At 42.4% G+C, this 15,383-nt stretch overlaps 1 protein-coding gene across 5 annotated transcripts in view; it reads right to left on the bottom strand.

Moving 5' to 3' along the window:
- PPM1A (protein phosphatase, Mg2+/Mn2+ dependent 1A) overlaps positions 1-13,693 on the bottom strand; it is a 43,307-nt gene extending 29,614 nt beyond the window's left edge. The window contains exon 1 of one of the 5 annotated variants that reach the window (XR_011432159.1): positions 13,343-13,673. Coding sequence is in view for 2 of the 5 variants with exons in the window: in XM_023627837.2 (XP_023483605.1) it covers positions 13,343-13,469 (127 nt within the window). In the remaining 3 variants the exon portion in view is untranslated. Of the gene's footprint in view, positions 1-9,146; positions 9,436-9,822; positions 10,304-13,342 lie in introns of those variants that run through there. The other 4 variants (XR_011432160.1, XM_023627837.2, XM_023627838.2 and 1 more) reach the window with 4 other exon arrangements.
- Between the last annotated feature and the right edge of the window lie 1,690 nt (positions 13,694-15,383).

Genomic DNA, 15,383 nt, shown 5'->3' with positions numbered 1-15,383 from the left:
AGACTGACCTAGAAAACAATAAATGACTTCCTCAGCCAACCTATCCTTTTTTTCTTTTGCTTAAAACAAACAAAAGCCCTCACACAGAGCATTTATTAAGTGTTTGCTGATAACCTTGTATATTTAAGTTGAAAGAAGGGAAAAATAAAACATTAAATATCTAAGATGGTAAAAGGTTCATTCACACACAAAACGGGGGAATTCTAAGTATTTCACACATATGAAATGTCTCTGCCAGAAAAAAAGACAACAAAGTATTTGACTCTAAGAGATAGACTTCTGCATACAATCTAATATTCTTCAAAATAGAATCATTCACTGAGTCCATAAATTGTGATATAGATGTTTTGTGTGTGGAAAAGGGTGTTGGGGAAGTATGAGAAAAAAGTTTTTTTTAAAGTGAAAATCCTGTATTTCTAATAGCTTAAAAATACATATATATCCAGCTACTTCCTATACTTGATTAGCCACACCTCAAATGACATGGCTTAAAATGAATTTCTCAACTCCCTGCCACTTCTCCTACCCAGTTCCCTGTCTCAGGAAATAGGTCTACCATTAGTCACGAGCTCACAGAATCCTGTATTTCCCTTATCACAGCACAAGAGACTCCGTGAATGCTTTCTCATTTTAGATTTTCAGGTCCATGAGGGAAGAGATCATGTCTTTTTTTGTTTCACAGTACTTAGCACATAGTGACACCTGATTAATATGTAGGACAAATGAATGATAGCCATCATTGTGACTTCTCCTTTAACAGAGGAGTTAGGAATTCTTTTCCATCCAGTAAAATGTATTCCCATAGAAGCTGACCTACAAACAAACTATATCCTACCATTTCCATTTTGTTATTCTATAGAATACATAGTTGTAATTTTAAAAATCTCTATAGAAACATAATTGATTTCTAATAAGAAAATATTGGATTCTCAAGCAAATTTGCAGCTTATCAATCAAAAACTTGATTTTCAGATTACTGTTCATTAATGACTTTTAAAAGTTTCTCAACATCATCAGATGCACACTCTCATTACTGAAAAATGCCACATAAAATACACTGGAGAAGACAAAAGAGACAAGATGCAGTTTCGACTAGAGGTTACAGTGCCCATACGTTCTCCTTCCCAGAGCTATTTATTTATGCATCTACTCAGTCATTCAATATTCATGAATAGGTAAATTTTTAAAAAAGTCTTTGATGTAAGAAGCAAGTATAAGGTAAGTTAGACACAAAGGAATAATTTCTGGGAGCTAGGAAATCCACTTTCAATGTATTTTAGACAAAAATATCTTTAACTGAGTCTGGGAGTTTCACTGTATAAAATGAATCATCCCATTTGTACTTAAGGAGCTCCTTATTCTACTGACTGTAGCAAACAGTACAAGATCACACCAGATGGCTGACTAGTTGCTGAAGTACTTGCTTATAGTATCAGGAAGCATTTATACAGATGGAGAAAACGAAGATGACAGATATGGAGTAACACAGGGTTAAGCTGTGGTTTGACCACAGAACAAAAGCTGCCACTTCTAAGATCAGCCCTGTGACATCCAAAACAGCCTTACAGACTCTCAGCAATAATATTTTACTGCTTTATAAAAAGTGAAAATTTTAGTTACTACCTATTTATATTCTGAAGCATGATGGCATACTGCAAAGATGTTTTTCTAAAGTCTGGTAAGTTTTGTGATTCTGTTTGCAAAACAAAACTAAAAAAGTAATACACAGCCACTCGTCGCTTATCCTTATCATTAATATTTTCATTTCTGAATTTTGGTAACAAAATTAAGTAAGCAAGCTGCATCTCCTATAGACGTAATACCAAATTTGACGCAATTTTCTACCATTCACGCTAAAGAAAAGGAGCATTTCTAAGAAGCCAAGACATTCATTCAAAGTTGGTAGTGAATTATGTTCTTATTCTCTGAGACAGTACAACAGTTCTTGAATGACATATTCTTTAAATAATTAAGCCACATAAAGCATGACTCAAACAAAACAAAACAAAGCCGTTTATCTACATCCCTGCCTGAGACAGTCATATCACAGATGCATACAAAGCACCAGCCTAAATTTAAACTGGATTATACATGACCTATGCTCTCTCATGGTCTAATATATTTCTGGCTCACATTCAATTTTCTTTGTCATGTGTTCATCAGAAAATGAACAGGAAGACTACAAAGATTAAATAATCGTATAATGAGCACCTATTTAAAACAAACGAAACTTGGTCCCTGCTTTCAAGGAATTTTTATTTTTAATAAATCTTAATATTGAAATGTTCCACTTACAGTATAATCTCTATTGTAAACCCAATTAGGTAGCTTGTGTTTAACACTATCTTCTTAAACTCAGTAAGAATTTCACTTGAATAAAGGACTGATGAAATTATTTGTCAGCAGGGTGCAAAGTAATGAACATGAATAAAATAAGCCATAAGACAAAACTGTGTCTGGCTGTGGTACTAGTTGTATTATAGCTATATCTTATATGCTTTTTTATATTAAAAAATTTAACAGTTCTTCTTGTGAAAGTTCTAAAAGGAGCTGACCTGTCAAGTGTCACTGTGCACTTTAAATTTAGTGCACTCTTCCACCTCAGATCCCAACTTAACCACAAGAGTCATTCTCTGTGTACAATGCAACTGTAGTCATATCCTTCATATACAAAGATTTTCTAACCCATCACAACTGCCAACACATTTTCTTTTAGCAGTAGCAATAAAACTGCAGTGACCCACAACATAATTACTTTGAAAAGTCCAAGGAAATGTGTTTGGTTTTTGTTACTAGCTGTGAAACTTTGGACAAATCACTTAACCTGTTTCAATTTCCTCATCTGCTAAGATACAAGTAATAACAGTATCTGTCTCATATAGATAGATATGAAGATTTAATGAGACAGTACTTGAAAATTTCTATGATAATGCCTGGCATATAAATGCTTAATAATGTTAGTTATCATTGTTACCAGCTAATGTCAAGGCTTGAAAAACTTAAGAGGTACACAAAGAATCATATTCGTGATTCTGGTCTCATTAGTATCATACCAAGCAGTCACAGACTGCCTACATAAAACTATCCATTTAAAAATTGAAATTTTTAAAAAGAAAATTTACCATGTATTTGCTAAATACTGGATATAGTTTAACAGTTTGATGAGGTTTAAAGTTTAGCTTAGAGGTTTATGTGAACACAGACTATTCATATTTAGACATTTGCTTGGTTCAAATTAAATCAGTTAATAGTTCTCTCTCTTCTGTACTACACTAATTACCATGACTCCACAATTTCTGTTTAAAAGGATACCTAGTTCACAATAATATTTGCAGATGTAACTCTGGAAAGAGATGCATCATTATGAATGTCCTGTTAACCCTCAAAGCCAAAACGTAGGACGTTAAAATGAAACCTTTAGGTCCAGAATCAGTCAAGCTAATTTTCTATGCCAACAACAGAAAAACTCTGCCACATTTCAGATTTGTATAATCTTCACACTTAAATATCCAGGTTCAGCCAAAATAATAAATAGGAAGAGAGTCAGAAATGTCTGCTACCAGAAAGTTCTACCTTCTTCCACCACCTTCTACAGCAATCACTCCCACTCTCAGGCGGATTTCGCCTAACACAAAACATCTGAATGTCTACTATCCACAAGACACTGTGCCAGGCTTTGGGTATAATAAAAAGTTATTGTATTTTCCCCTTCAGAATTTTATAATTAAATTGAACACACAATTATAATTAAAACACAAATACCTTGCAGTAAAGCATATGACTAAAGCTATACAAATAATACAACAGATACTGCTACAGAAGTACAGAGAAATGAGAGATGAAACACTCTGGTGATCAGAGAAGGCTTTCTGGACGAGGAAATATTAGAAGTGAGCTTTGATAAAGGAGAAAACAAAAGCTAGAGAAGGGCGGGCAAGAATTCCAAGCTAGCAATTAGCATGTGTAAAGATCCACTGAGAGAAAAGTATAGGGTATGTTCCAGAGATGGCAAATGTACCAGTTTGGTTGAAATAGATCAGTCCTAAGGTCCAATCATGGAAAGTGGCAAAAGCCAAGCCAAGAATTCTGAACTTTATTCTAGAGGCGAAAGGGAGTCAGTAAGTATATTGAGCAGAGAAATAATATGATGAAAATAGTATCTTAGGAAGAATTTCGGGATGGTTTACAGAGGGAGGTAGGAGGGAGACGTAGTACAAGATACTAGTGGGAAAGACCAGTTGGAGTGCTAAAACATGGTTTGGGTATAAGGTAATAAGACTTGAACTGTTCCAATACAATTTCTCAACCTTAAATAACCCAGGATCCACATAAAAAGCCTTAATGCCTTTTATGAAGACTTCCTTCCGCCTACCTTTTTTCTTTATATAGGAAGAAGTGAGTTAACTAGAATAATTTAGTTCCCTTAATCTCTCTTGCATCTTTTCTGGTAGCAATATCTTCTTGTCCATTTCTAATCATGAACTGTACCTCCTCTCCAAAATACCAACCCTTGTCCCTCCTCACTTACTGATCATTCTACTCTGAACATTCACCTTTGCTTTATTACTTTTACTCTTTATCCTCTATTTAACCATCTACTCTCATCTAATCATTAACTCCAAACCCACAACTTCTCTCCAGCTTCATACAGTCAAATAAATCTACTTATACTCAATTTTCTCTTCCATTACCTCTTAACTTTTAGTCTATTCATATACAAGTTCTATATACCAACAACCTTTAGAACCTATTCTAAAGTCTACTCAATCTCATAGTTTGGTTTCCAGGCTCATTGCTAAAATTATACTCAAAAGACAACCCTCTCACACCCACTAATTCTCTATTCCCCTATGTACCTCAAGATTTCATATCCTACTCAACAACAGCAGTTACTATTTATTTGGTACTTTTCTCATGGTAGAAAACATGTCAAGTGCCTTACATAATTATCTCATTTAATCTTCAAGATTACCTTATTAGAATGACCTTTTCATTTCACAGATAAAGAAAACTGAGGCTTAGAGAAATCAAGTTGCTTGCCCAAGATCACCCCACTAGTAAGTTTTACCACCTTCTCCTTTCCAAAGACTTCTATGTGGCTCTATTGACTAGATGTACTCAGAAACATTTCTCTTAATCCTTCATTAAGGATACAAACCATGAGAATTAACATCGATTCCATTCCTCAATCTGAATGAACAATGACAGCTGAAGACATAAAATTGTTTAACTCTGTTGACTTCTGAAACTCTGGGAATGAGAAAATGAACTTTTTTTTGTAGATCTTTTCTTTTTTTTGAGCCCATTTTTTTTTTTTTTTTTTTGGTGAAGAAGATTGTCACCAATCTTCCTCTTTTTTTCTCCCCAAAGCCCCAATACATAGTTGTATATCCTAGTTGCAAGTCATTCTAGTTCTTCTATGTGGGATGCTGTCACAGCATGGCCTGATAAGCAGTTGCTAGGTCTGTGCCCAAGCTCTGAACCGGCCTACCCCAGGTGGCCTAAGTGGAGGACGTGAACACAACCACTTGGCTATGGGGCCAGCCCCTGAACTGAACTTCTTAAATCTTTTCTGAATGTTTTAGAAGGGACCCCTGCATTGGAAGACTTAACTACATAAATTTCTACGGTCTCTTTTAATTCTGGGAATCTGAACCAGAAGTGTTACCATTCAGCTTTTCATTTTGATTGCTAGGAACAAGAAGGCTCATCTAATTGGGAAAAAAATCCACACATGAATATTTTGAAAATAATTTTATTTCTATCGGGATCTGATCCTGGCATGTTAGATTCTCTGACCCTTACTTCTTCATTTGTAAAACAGAGATAACATCATATGATTTAGAGGGTTGCAGCAAAAATTAAAGCTGACACAAATAAATGGTCGATAAATTATGGCTTTTATCATCCACTTTCTTCTGTATCTAGAAGTAGTTCACTCTCATAGGATTTTAGTTCAAATCATATCAGCCACAAAAACTCTAGTGACTTTCAATCTAGCTCCTAAATATGAGAACTACATAAATGTGGTCAATGGATTCCAAACATATTAAGAATTATAGGAGCCGGCCCGGTGGAGGAGTGGTTGAGTTTGCTTGCTTCACTTAGGTGGCCCAGGGTTTCCCTGGTTCGGATCCTGGGCGTGGACCTGGCACTGCTCATCAAGCCATGCTGAGGCAGCGTCCCACATGCCACAACTAGAAGCACCTACAACTAGAATATACAACTATGTACTGGAGGGCTTTGGGGAGAAGAAAAAGAAGAAGTGAGCAAAAAAGACTGACAACAGATGTTAGCTCAAGTGCCAATCTTTAAAAAAAAAAATTTATAAAAACTCAGACTCCCTCCTTTATCACATATTTACTCAAGTAATGTTTAAACAGCTCTAATTTTATAAACACAGAATCAACAGCCTACTTTATTAATATACATTAGTATCCAGTATCTCTCCCTCAGTTTCGTAGAAAAATTCTAAAGTCGATTATACTTTAGATACAGGTAGACAGAACCTCACCTCTCTTAATCGCTTACTGTCTCTAGCTCCTCCTACCTGCCTCAGCAAAAGAAAAGCTAGGTAAAGAGATTATCTAGGGAGCACATATACAGCTAGGACAAGCAAAGGTCAAAATCATCAAGGAATGTATTCTAGTGACTCATAACAAAATATAAAATTGTTACTTGGGTCATATGGAGCATATCAGACAACAGAAAGAGCAAAAGAATATAGATAATTAACCTTTTGATTTTGATATAATTTAACCCAAGCTTCTTTCACTTAAGGTTAGTTAATAATCCCAGGTGGAAATTCAGAGAATTTATACATCCTGGCTAATCCTGAAATAATAAATGAAGCAACTGAATTTTTAAAATTTTTTCACCAACATTATTTGAGATGGAAGACAGAACATCTTCTGGCATAACGTTACTATCCAAGGTACAGGAAGACAGAAACGTCTACCTAGTTGCCTCATAACAACTCTCCCCTCCCTCGAGGTCCTATCCTTCACAGGGCCACACCTTATTTTATCTTCTTGCTTAACTCTTGGAGGACTCCACTTGAGCCTGTTTTCTTACATGACTGCCTCCTTCCTCCAATTTGATTAAGGATGGAAAGCAGTCAAGAGTATCACTCAGACTCAGGCACCCAGGCAAGTGTTAGACAATCATTTGGGGGGGAATCACCAAAATATCACCTTATAATTAATTATTCCTACATGACCACACACTTACATCTTAAGAAATTAATCCAGCTCTCAGGGGTGAGCATCGCAGGGGTAATAAGCTCCCTGTGGACCTACGTCAGTCTTTAGTATTAAATTATTAAATAAGCATTCATAGTTAAACCAGAATCAGCTACACATTCTACTAGCCATTATAATAAATAGTCTAAGTATAATATGAACAAATTCAAAGGCTGTAGCTTTCTGGTAACTGCTTAGCAATATTTACCATCAGACAGCATGACAGACAGTGCTATAGATTTCTTTGAAAAAAAAAATTAGGTACCAAGGAACAAATTTTCAAAGGAAAGTTTATTATCAAGTCAAGATAAGCAAGACCCAGCCTGAACTGACAGAAAAACCTTCATAATGTGTTCTTATAATGCCCTTTGCATCAAACCATCAAGGGTCGTGTGCTTGTTCAAATGTGTAGACTCAACCACCCTGTGTCTCCCGTGGAATCTCCATCCTTCCTCCAAGGGTTTTTCTCGACTTCCCAATCCCAGGAGAACAATCAATAAATGCCACCTACAGGAATCTCTTTCCTGAAGAATTATCACCCACTTAAAATTCTTTTAAGTAAGACACAACCCAGAAAGAAAATCAGCTTTAGAGTGCAGAAACATCTAACTGCTTAGCACACACCAGGCATTTGGTCAAGGCATACTGAATAGACAATGTTAAGGGAATCAAAAAATTTAACAACTGGACAGTACATTTGATCATATATTCACCCCTCTGGCTTTACTGATTTGTAAGTGGAGACTCAAAAGGTTAAAGGACTTGTCCACGGACAGAGATATTTTGGAGCACAGCCATGACTAAACAATTCTTGCCTCCTAGTGCAATGTTCCCTTCAACAGGTTATATATATACACACATAAATGCCAAGTAAAAAGAAATGTTAATAACCCCAGCATGGAACCATGTTATTTCTCAAATATATACTGAGGTAGCTAGCCAAACTCTACTAGTCTTAATATACCTCTCCCATTATATAGTTACTTCACTGATATGAAAAATGTTTAATGATATCAAATCAAAAATGTCTTAAGCAACTTTCATGGGCAGTTCATTATAGTTTCTATAGCGTGATATTGCTGTAACTTGCAGGTTAAAAGTAATCACCCTACATGAGTGAATGTTTAATCAGATATATGTGAGTTACACATAAGAACACAACTGTAACATCAGGCAAGGAATGTTACTTTGTGCTTCAAATTATTTATCGGCAAAGGAAATATTAAATTAATAAAGGTAACATCTGTAAACAAAAAATAGGCGGGAGGCGGGGTGACTATCTTCCTAGTCAGTTTTCTAATCTGTCAAGAGTTACAGAAATACAATCTTCGGAAAAGGCCCAATATGTAAAAAGGCAAAAGTGAAGGTGTTCCAGTCAAAGAGTTGGGGAGCCAGCTCCGCTGGGCTTCGGAGAGCTCTGGAACCCCTATGGCTCAGCAGAGTGCTGATGAAATAAATCAACCCCCTGACTCCTAAGAGCTCTTCACGTCTAAACAGTGTTGTTTAAAATCCCAACCTGCAAGTTTGAAAAGATTAAGCCTTTTTCCTCAGAGCAATTTTTCAGATTTCTATTTTTTTCCAGAAACGTCAAAATCATTAACTCTGGGAAAATAAGAGCTATTTCCCATAGATTTTTACACTTCCCATTCTCTTCCAATCACTTCTTAAAATGTATTCGGCTCGTTTACTGCAATTAGCAGAAAACTCAGTGCTGGGGGTGGGACGGCGCGTAGATTTCCTGGCTTGGACAACGAAGTACCACCTCTGTGGATCTTAGAAGAGGGAAGGAAAAATACCCCAGGGGATGAAATTTTCAAAACCTATCTAAAACTGCGGTCGTAGAAGGCTCTCCACAGCCAGCTCGCAAGAACGTATTTGCAATGTACAAGGAGAACAGAACCATACCTCACCAAACTCTAACATCAAGAACTTTCACCCACACAATTTACACGGTTAAAAAGACAGGAGAAGAAATCAGCGTGGTTTACTTCAATGGATTTGTCTGATGCCTTAAAAATGAATGGACCGGCGGCATCACTGACTCGAGTTCTGAAGGAGCCTCACTCTCAGCTCTGCCCCCTATAAAACCTGGAGCAAATTCTCCAGAATCTGCTATTCCGAGGGTCAGTCCGGTCCGAAGGGGGCCTCCCTCCGGGGGTTGCAGCCCAGGCGGCCGGGCGCGCGGCCGGGCGGCGGGTGGGGGCGCCGCGACGCCCCCTCTGCTCTCGGGAAAAGTTCCGCCGGCCGCTCTCGGGCCAGGCCGGCCCTCGCCCTCGCCCGCGCCGCCGCCGACACGCGCCCGGCCTCGGCGGCCCGAGGGTCGCGCCCCCCGCCCCCCGCGCGCCGCCGAACACCCCGCCCCCGCCTCCCCGCCGCCGCCCCGGCGGAGCGTTAACCCCTCGCCGCCCGCCGCCCGGCCGCGGGGAGGAGGCTGGGCCAGGGGGTGGAGTTGTCGCGTCTCCTCCCGGGAGCGCCCGGGCAGACGCCCGGCTTGTTTACAGGCCCCAGGCCCAGGCCTGGCCGCCGCCGCGCAGGCCCGCGCCGCCCGCCAGCCCGCCCTCGGCCCGAGCGGAGCGCTTACCCGGAGCAGCAGCGGGCGGGCAGGTCCCTGGTCGGCCGAGGCGGCGACGGCGACGGCGGCCGGGGAGGGGGCGGGAAGGGGGTCACCGCGGCCGCGGCCGGCCAGGTCAGGCCGGGGAGGGGGTGGAGGAGGGGAGGAGCCGGGCTGCGTCCGGGCCCCCGGCTCTCGGCGTCCTCGCGGTTCAGATCATCCGGGCGTTGGAGCGGGAGGCGGAGAGCGGGTCCCAGAGGAGGAGGAGGAAGAGCCGAAGATTCATCGCTTTCGCGCCCCACCTGCCTGGCGCCCCCCCACCCCCCCTCCCCAACCACCCGTTCCCGAACTGCAGCCGCCCGAGCACCCGAAGCCGCGGTCCGGGCCGGCGTCGAGACCACTGCTCCCTCGCTCCCGCGCGCGCTCCCGCCCCTAGCGCCGCCACCGCCTCGAGCGCGTCCCCGCGCAGGCGCGCTCACGACGGCGCCGTGTTGCCCCTCCCCCCTCCTCCGCCCGCCCAGCCCCGCCGGCTCAGCCGCCGCTACAGCTGCGGCGCGGCGGAGCAGCTGGAGAGACCCGGATGTCGTTGGGCAGGAACTGCGGCGAGGGCTGGCGCGCGGGGGAGGGGCGGCGGCAGATGACGTCACTGCCCTGCCCGGCTTCGCTCGCCGCAGCCGCCCGGCTGACGGGGCTCCAGGCTGAAGCCGAAAAGAGTATCCAAACCCGAGTCCCAACCGAGACCGGGGCCTTCACGCCCCGGCGCCGGAGCCTGGGCAGTGGCCGAGATGTTAGGAACCCCGGGGATCGCGAACGTGTCCGAGCCCGGCGTCTGCCGAGTCGAGAGGGCGCAGCTCCCGCTAGGGCGTCCCGCCTCCCGCCCCGGCGCTTCCACCTGTCTGCGAATACACGCCCACTCCCCGCGAAGACGCCGGCCACAGTCCCCGAGGCCTGGCCCCGCGCGGCCGCGCTCTCGGGTGCAGCCGCGGACTGGCGGCGGCCTGGCTGCTGCGGCTCGACCGCGCGCTGGGTCCCAGGCCGCCGCCAGACCCCCTCCCCAGGGTCCCACGCTTCCGGAGCCATCCTCCCCCAGTGACCCCAGGAGGCCCACGCAGGTGCCCCAGCCACACACCTCGAGTCCCGAAGGGCAGCACACGCCCCCTACCACCACCCACCCACAAGCCAGAGCAGCTGACACGCACGCGGTGCATGAGTTTCTGGCAGGTTTTCGGTCTGTAGCTCAGGGGATTCCACATTGTATTTATTTGCACATGTTAGACAGTCACGTGATTCTGTCACAGGGGACCTCCAACGACCTCCAGTGAGGTTAAAGGAACGAAGGACTTTTCAAAATCTGGAGGATAATCAGAAAAGTAACAGCTGCTTCTATTAAGAGTTAGAGATCGGCTAAACCTAATTGAAACTGCACGTGCAGGCGGCCAAAATCCAGTTTAGCTAGCTAGACTACGGAAAACCCAACCCACGCTGTTTGCAGACGCCTGGGATAGAATGACAAACCCTAGGCGGCCAATGAGTCAGAACTGGGGAGCAGTACATCACCAGCACGAGTTCCCATTGGTTGGGGTGCCTTTCCCTCTCTTGTCAAAGGTTAACCTGTTCTTGCGTTTGACCTACACCACATTTGCAGGAACAGAAGTTTAAAAGAAAAATCCGTGTTTTAAAAAGATGCTCTGTTATATACAAAAAAACCCCAAATACTTCATTATAGGAGGCAGGTACTTTAAAAAGAACACCTGAAAATATTAGCCAAATTGTTTTCTGGCTGATAAAATGGTAAATTTGTGAGGAGGCCTCTCTGTTTTATCTCAGGAGCTTACTGTAGCAATTTGTCCCCTGCTACCTTGTGTCTCTTAAAACCACTTTGTTGCCCCAACTCTTAAATCAAAGGCACCTATTTCTTGTGTCTTTCTGTCATTCAACAAATACTTAGTGCTTTTAAAGCTATAAAAGCCATCTCCAATTTGTTCAACATGACTTTTTGGGGAAGGTTCTGTTTCTTTCACTCTTAGGCCTGGGACCTAACAGCAGGATCAAACAGTATCACCAAATGATCCCTGGCAGGCCAATTCTTCAAGGAACCTAAAAATTACTCTACCCAATATCTTTGGGGTTAGAATTTCTTAGAGTAAGATGAAGATGGCTCATTTCCAGGTATACAAAATAAAAATAAAATTCGCTTATGCATTTGATCTCCAGTATCATCTGAGGACACGTTTCCTAATTACTTCTCCACACCCTTGCCAAAAAAAAAAAAACCAATAAAAATAAAGAAATTAGATCAAAGATCTTTGAAACTCTGCCTTATTGGAATCCTTAATACTTCAGACAAGTAACAGCATGATTAGCATGCTAGTGGACTCATTACCATTCTGAAATAGAAAAGCCCATGTGGCAACCCCTGTTTGAGATGCCCTTAGAAAACAAATTTTCTTATTGATAAGGTAGATCCTGAGCCACCAGTGGCAGTAGTGGGTCATAGAGAACTCTAAGGTCTTGCCTATCTTACTGCTTCCTTCCTTTAGGCTTCCATATCTTCTCTTTGCTCTACACTTATAGGAGAATCTGGGTCAATTATAGCAGAAGAGGTAGAAAAATAGAAAATATGAGCGTAAAGAGATTTTTCAGGAGTCTGCACAGTGTACCACAGACTGCTGACAAAGCTGCACCTTCCTACTGTTTCATATTTCTGGATACAGCTTACAGGGACATTTTCGTATGAACTGGGAAACTCATGGGTTATAAGATTGACATTTTAAAATCTGGAACAAAGATATGTTAATATTGTCTGAATAAAGATGCTTGGTATTGTACTATCCCCTTCCTCATTATTATACCCAATTTTATATTCCCGAAATATTATCCAAAATACTATACTAAGGGCAAAAATCTTTATTTAGAAGGGGAGAAAAGGATATTGAAAAAGGAGAGAAGTTTTCTTCTCTTTTGAACTGCAAGGCCTTGCTTGGGCCTCCTGTACGTATGTGGGATGTTCACAGTAAGTTTTTGTGAAGTGTCAGTGAGCATATATTGCCATCATTGTATTTTAGTAATTTTTATGGGTTTTGTATAAAACTATCCTATTCTGCTTTGAAAATCTGTTTCTATTTCAATTACCAAAGAGGGAAACAGATTGTCTGAAAGGCTGGCTTTCAAGTTCTGAAGTTAGCTGTCTGCTAGTGGCCCGCTAATTGAGAGGCTGGGGATGAGGACAGGGGCTGCAGTGAGTAAAGCTTAGTCTGGTCAGCAATACTCTCTTCTCTTTTCCTTCCCAATCATGATTTAAAGAAAAGGTTTACATTTCTCGTTCCTAAATTACTATTGTGAATCCATCCAGGAGAGTCACCATTGAGACAGCCTTGCTTGGGCGTCTCAGAATAAATCTCAGCAGTTGAAGTAACCCCACAAGGGAGTGAGGACCTGAGAATGCCCCTCCTCTCAGCCATCCGTCCTCTCACACTGAAGCCACTCGCTACCCAAGAGTCAACAGCCCAGCAGAACATAGGTTCAACTCTTCCTCCTCCTCCTTCACTACCTGTTTCACGTCTTTTTCTCACAAACATCCTCTTCATTTGTCCTCCTCTTCTCTCTTTTCTCCTGCTTATCACTCTTCTCTCTTTCTTCTGTTCTCTTTTTATCTCCTTTGCTCTTCTTTTCTCCATTCTTATTTTCTCACTTTTCCTTAGGTTCGTCCAAATTCCAGCTTCTGCTGCCCGCTTTCTCCTGAAGCAGAATGTATGAGCAGATAGTGCTCCTAAACTAACTTTGTTGGGGGGCGTATACCCTCCACCCCAGTCCTCTTTCCTCCATCCCCCCTGCTATATGGGGTCATGAAAGACTTAGCTGTTTAAAGGACTGTTACAGAATGAAGTGGATTAGAGAATCCTGTCCTGTGTGACATCACTGAGGCGGCCTCCCTAGGGTGGGGCAGACAGGAGCCAGCAGTCTTGTGCTGCCACTCTGGCTCCTCCTGGGCCCTGGGAGAAATGTGGGCCACCATGAGCACCACAGACCAAGCCCTGGATAGTCTTTAAGGTAGGCTCTCACCTCAAGAGAACTGTATATGACCACAACCCCATGACATTGGTGTGGATCTTATCAGACAAGCTCGTCTCTTTAACAGATAGTCTTTGTGTGCCAGGCACTGTGCTGGATGCTGGCATAGATAATGACATCCATGGGCAAAGTCCCAGCCCCCAAACAGCTGATACTATAATGAGGGATATAGGCAAAGAACTAAACAAATAAACACCGAAATTGCAGATTGTGATCAGTGTTGTGAAGGAAATAAATAAGGAAATAGATCAGGGAGAGGACCTGAAACAGGTGTTCAGAGATGACCTTTCTAAGAACATAGCATTTGAGCTAAAGGAGGAGAAGGAGTCGCTTTGTGAAGAGTTGGGAGAAAGCTTTCCAGGCAGAGGGATCAGCATGGGCGAAGGGCCTGATGTGGGAAAGAGCTTGGCAGAAAAGTTACCTGCAGACCAAAGAGAGGTTCAGCAAACTCAAGGCAAAAAATATTTCATCAAGTGGCTCAAGTTTAGAATTTCAATTTAGGATATTTGGGGTACTTAATCCAATTTACGATTGGGAAACCACCTCGACAGAGGGGTACAATCCATACAAAATAACTTAGTGAGTTGGTCTGGCTCAAAAAGCAAAGCAGCTTGAAAAATCAAAGTTAAAAATCAATGGACCTTTATTCAACTACTGAAATTAAGAAGCATTCCACAACCCCAGGGAGAGGTCCCTTCAGACAATCCAACAGCAGCTAGAAATGAGTAAGCTGTAAGTTTTGATAAAAATCATTTTTCTCCCGGGGCTGGCCCCATGGCCGAGTGGTTAAGTTTGCGTGCTCTGCTGCAGGCGGCCCAGTGTTTCCTTAGTTCAAATCCTGGGCGCGGACATGGCACTGCTCATCAGACCACGCTGAGGCAGCGTCCCACATGCCACAACTAGAAGGATCCACAACGAAGAATATACAACTATGTACTGGGGGGCTTTGGGGAGAAAAAGGAAAAAATAAAATCTTTAAAGAAAAAAATCGTTTTTCTCCCAATACAGATAGCTATTCTTAATGGGTAAAAACTAGCAAAAATTGGACTTTTTGAGAACAATTTTTCTGTGTGTTTACCATCTATTGTACACATTACAGAAAATCTGAAGCTAAACCATACCTTTGAAAGCTGCAGCACATTTTGCATCCTTAACATGTGGCCTGGTTGAAAACCAGTGATGAAATGACCATCATAATAAAGGCTTTTTTCTGTATCTGGCTCTTCAGTTTACAAAGCAGTGTCACTTAGACCAACTAGTTTAATCCTCACAAAAGTCCTTGTGGGTAGGCAGGGCGAGGACTGTTCTCATTCTTTACAGAAGAGAAAACGGAGTGGCAGAGAGTTGGCAACTACCCAGGGTCACTAGAAGTAAAGGCTGGTACCCAGGTTTTTCCCTGTATCCCACAAATCATCCCTAGCTTTTATATGCCAGTAACAAAGGCAGCAAAGAGCATCAGGAATGGAAAGCGTGTGAACTTAGAGTCAACAGTAGTGTGCGGAGCTGGTTTATACTAGCTC

Source organism: Equus caballus, chromosome 24 (assembly GCF_041296265.1).
Source record: "Equus caballus isolate H_3958 breed thoroughbred chromosome 24, TB-T2T, whole genome shotgun sequence".
In the NCBI taxonomy this organism is placed as follows: Eukaryota; Metazoa; Chordata; class Mammalia; order Perissodactyla; family Equidae; genus Equus; species Equus caballus.
The sequence above is the reverse complement of the archived record's forward strand: the minus strand, read 5'-3'. Positions and strand labels throughout refer to the sequence as shown.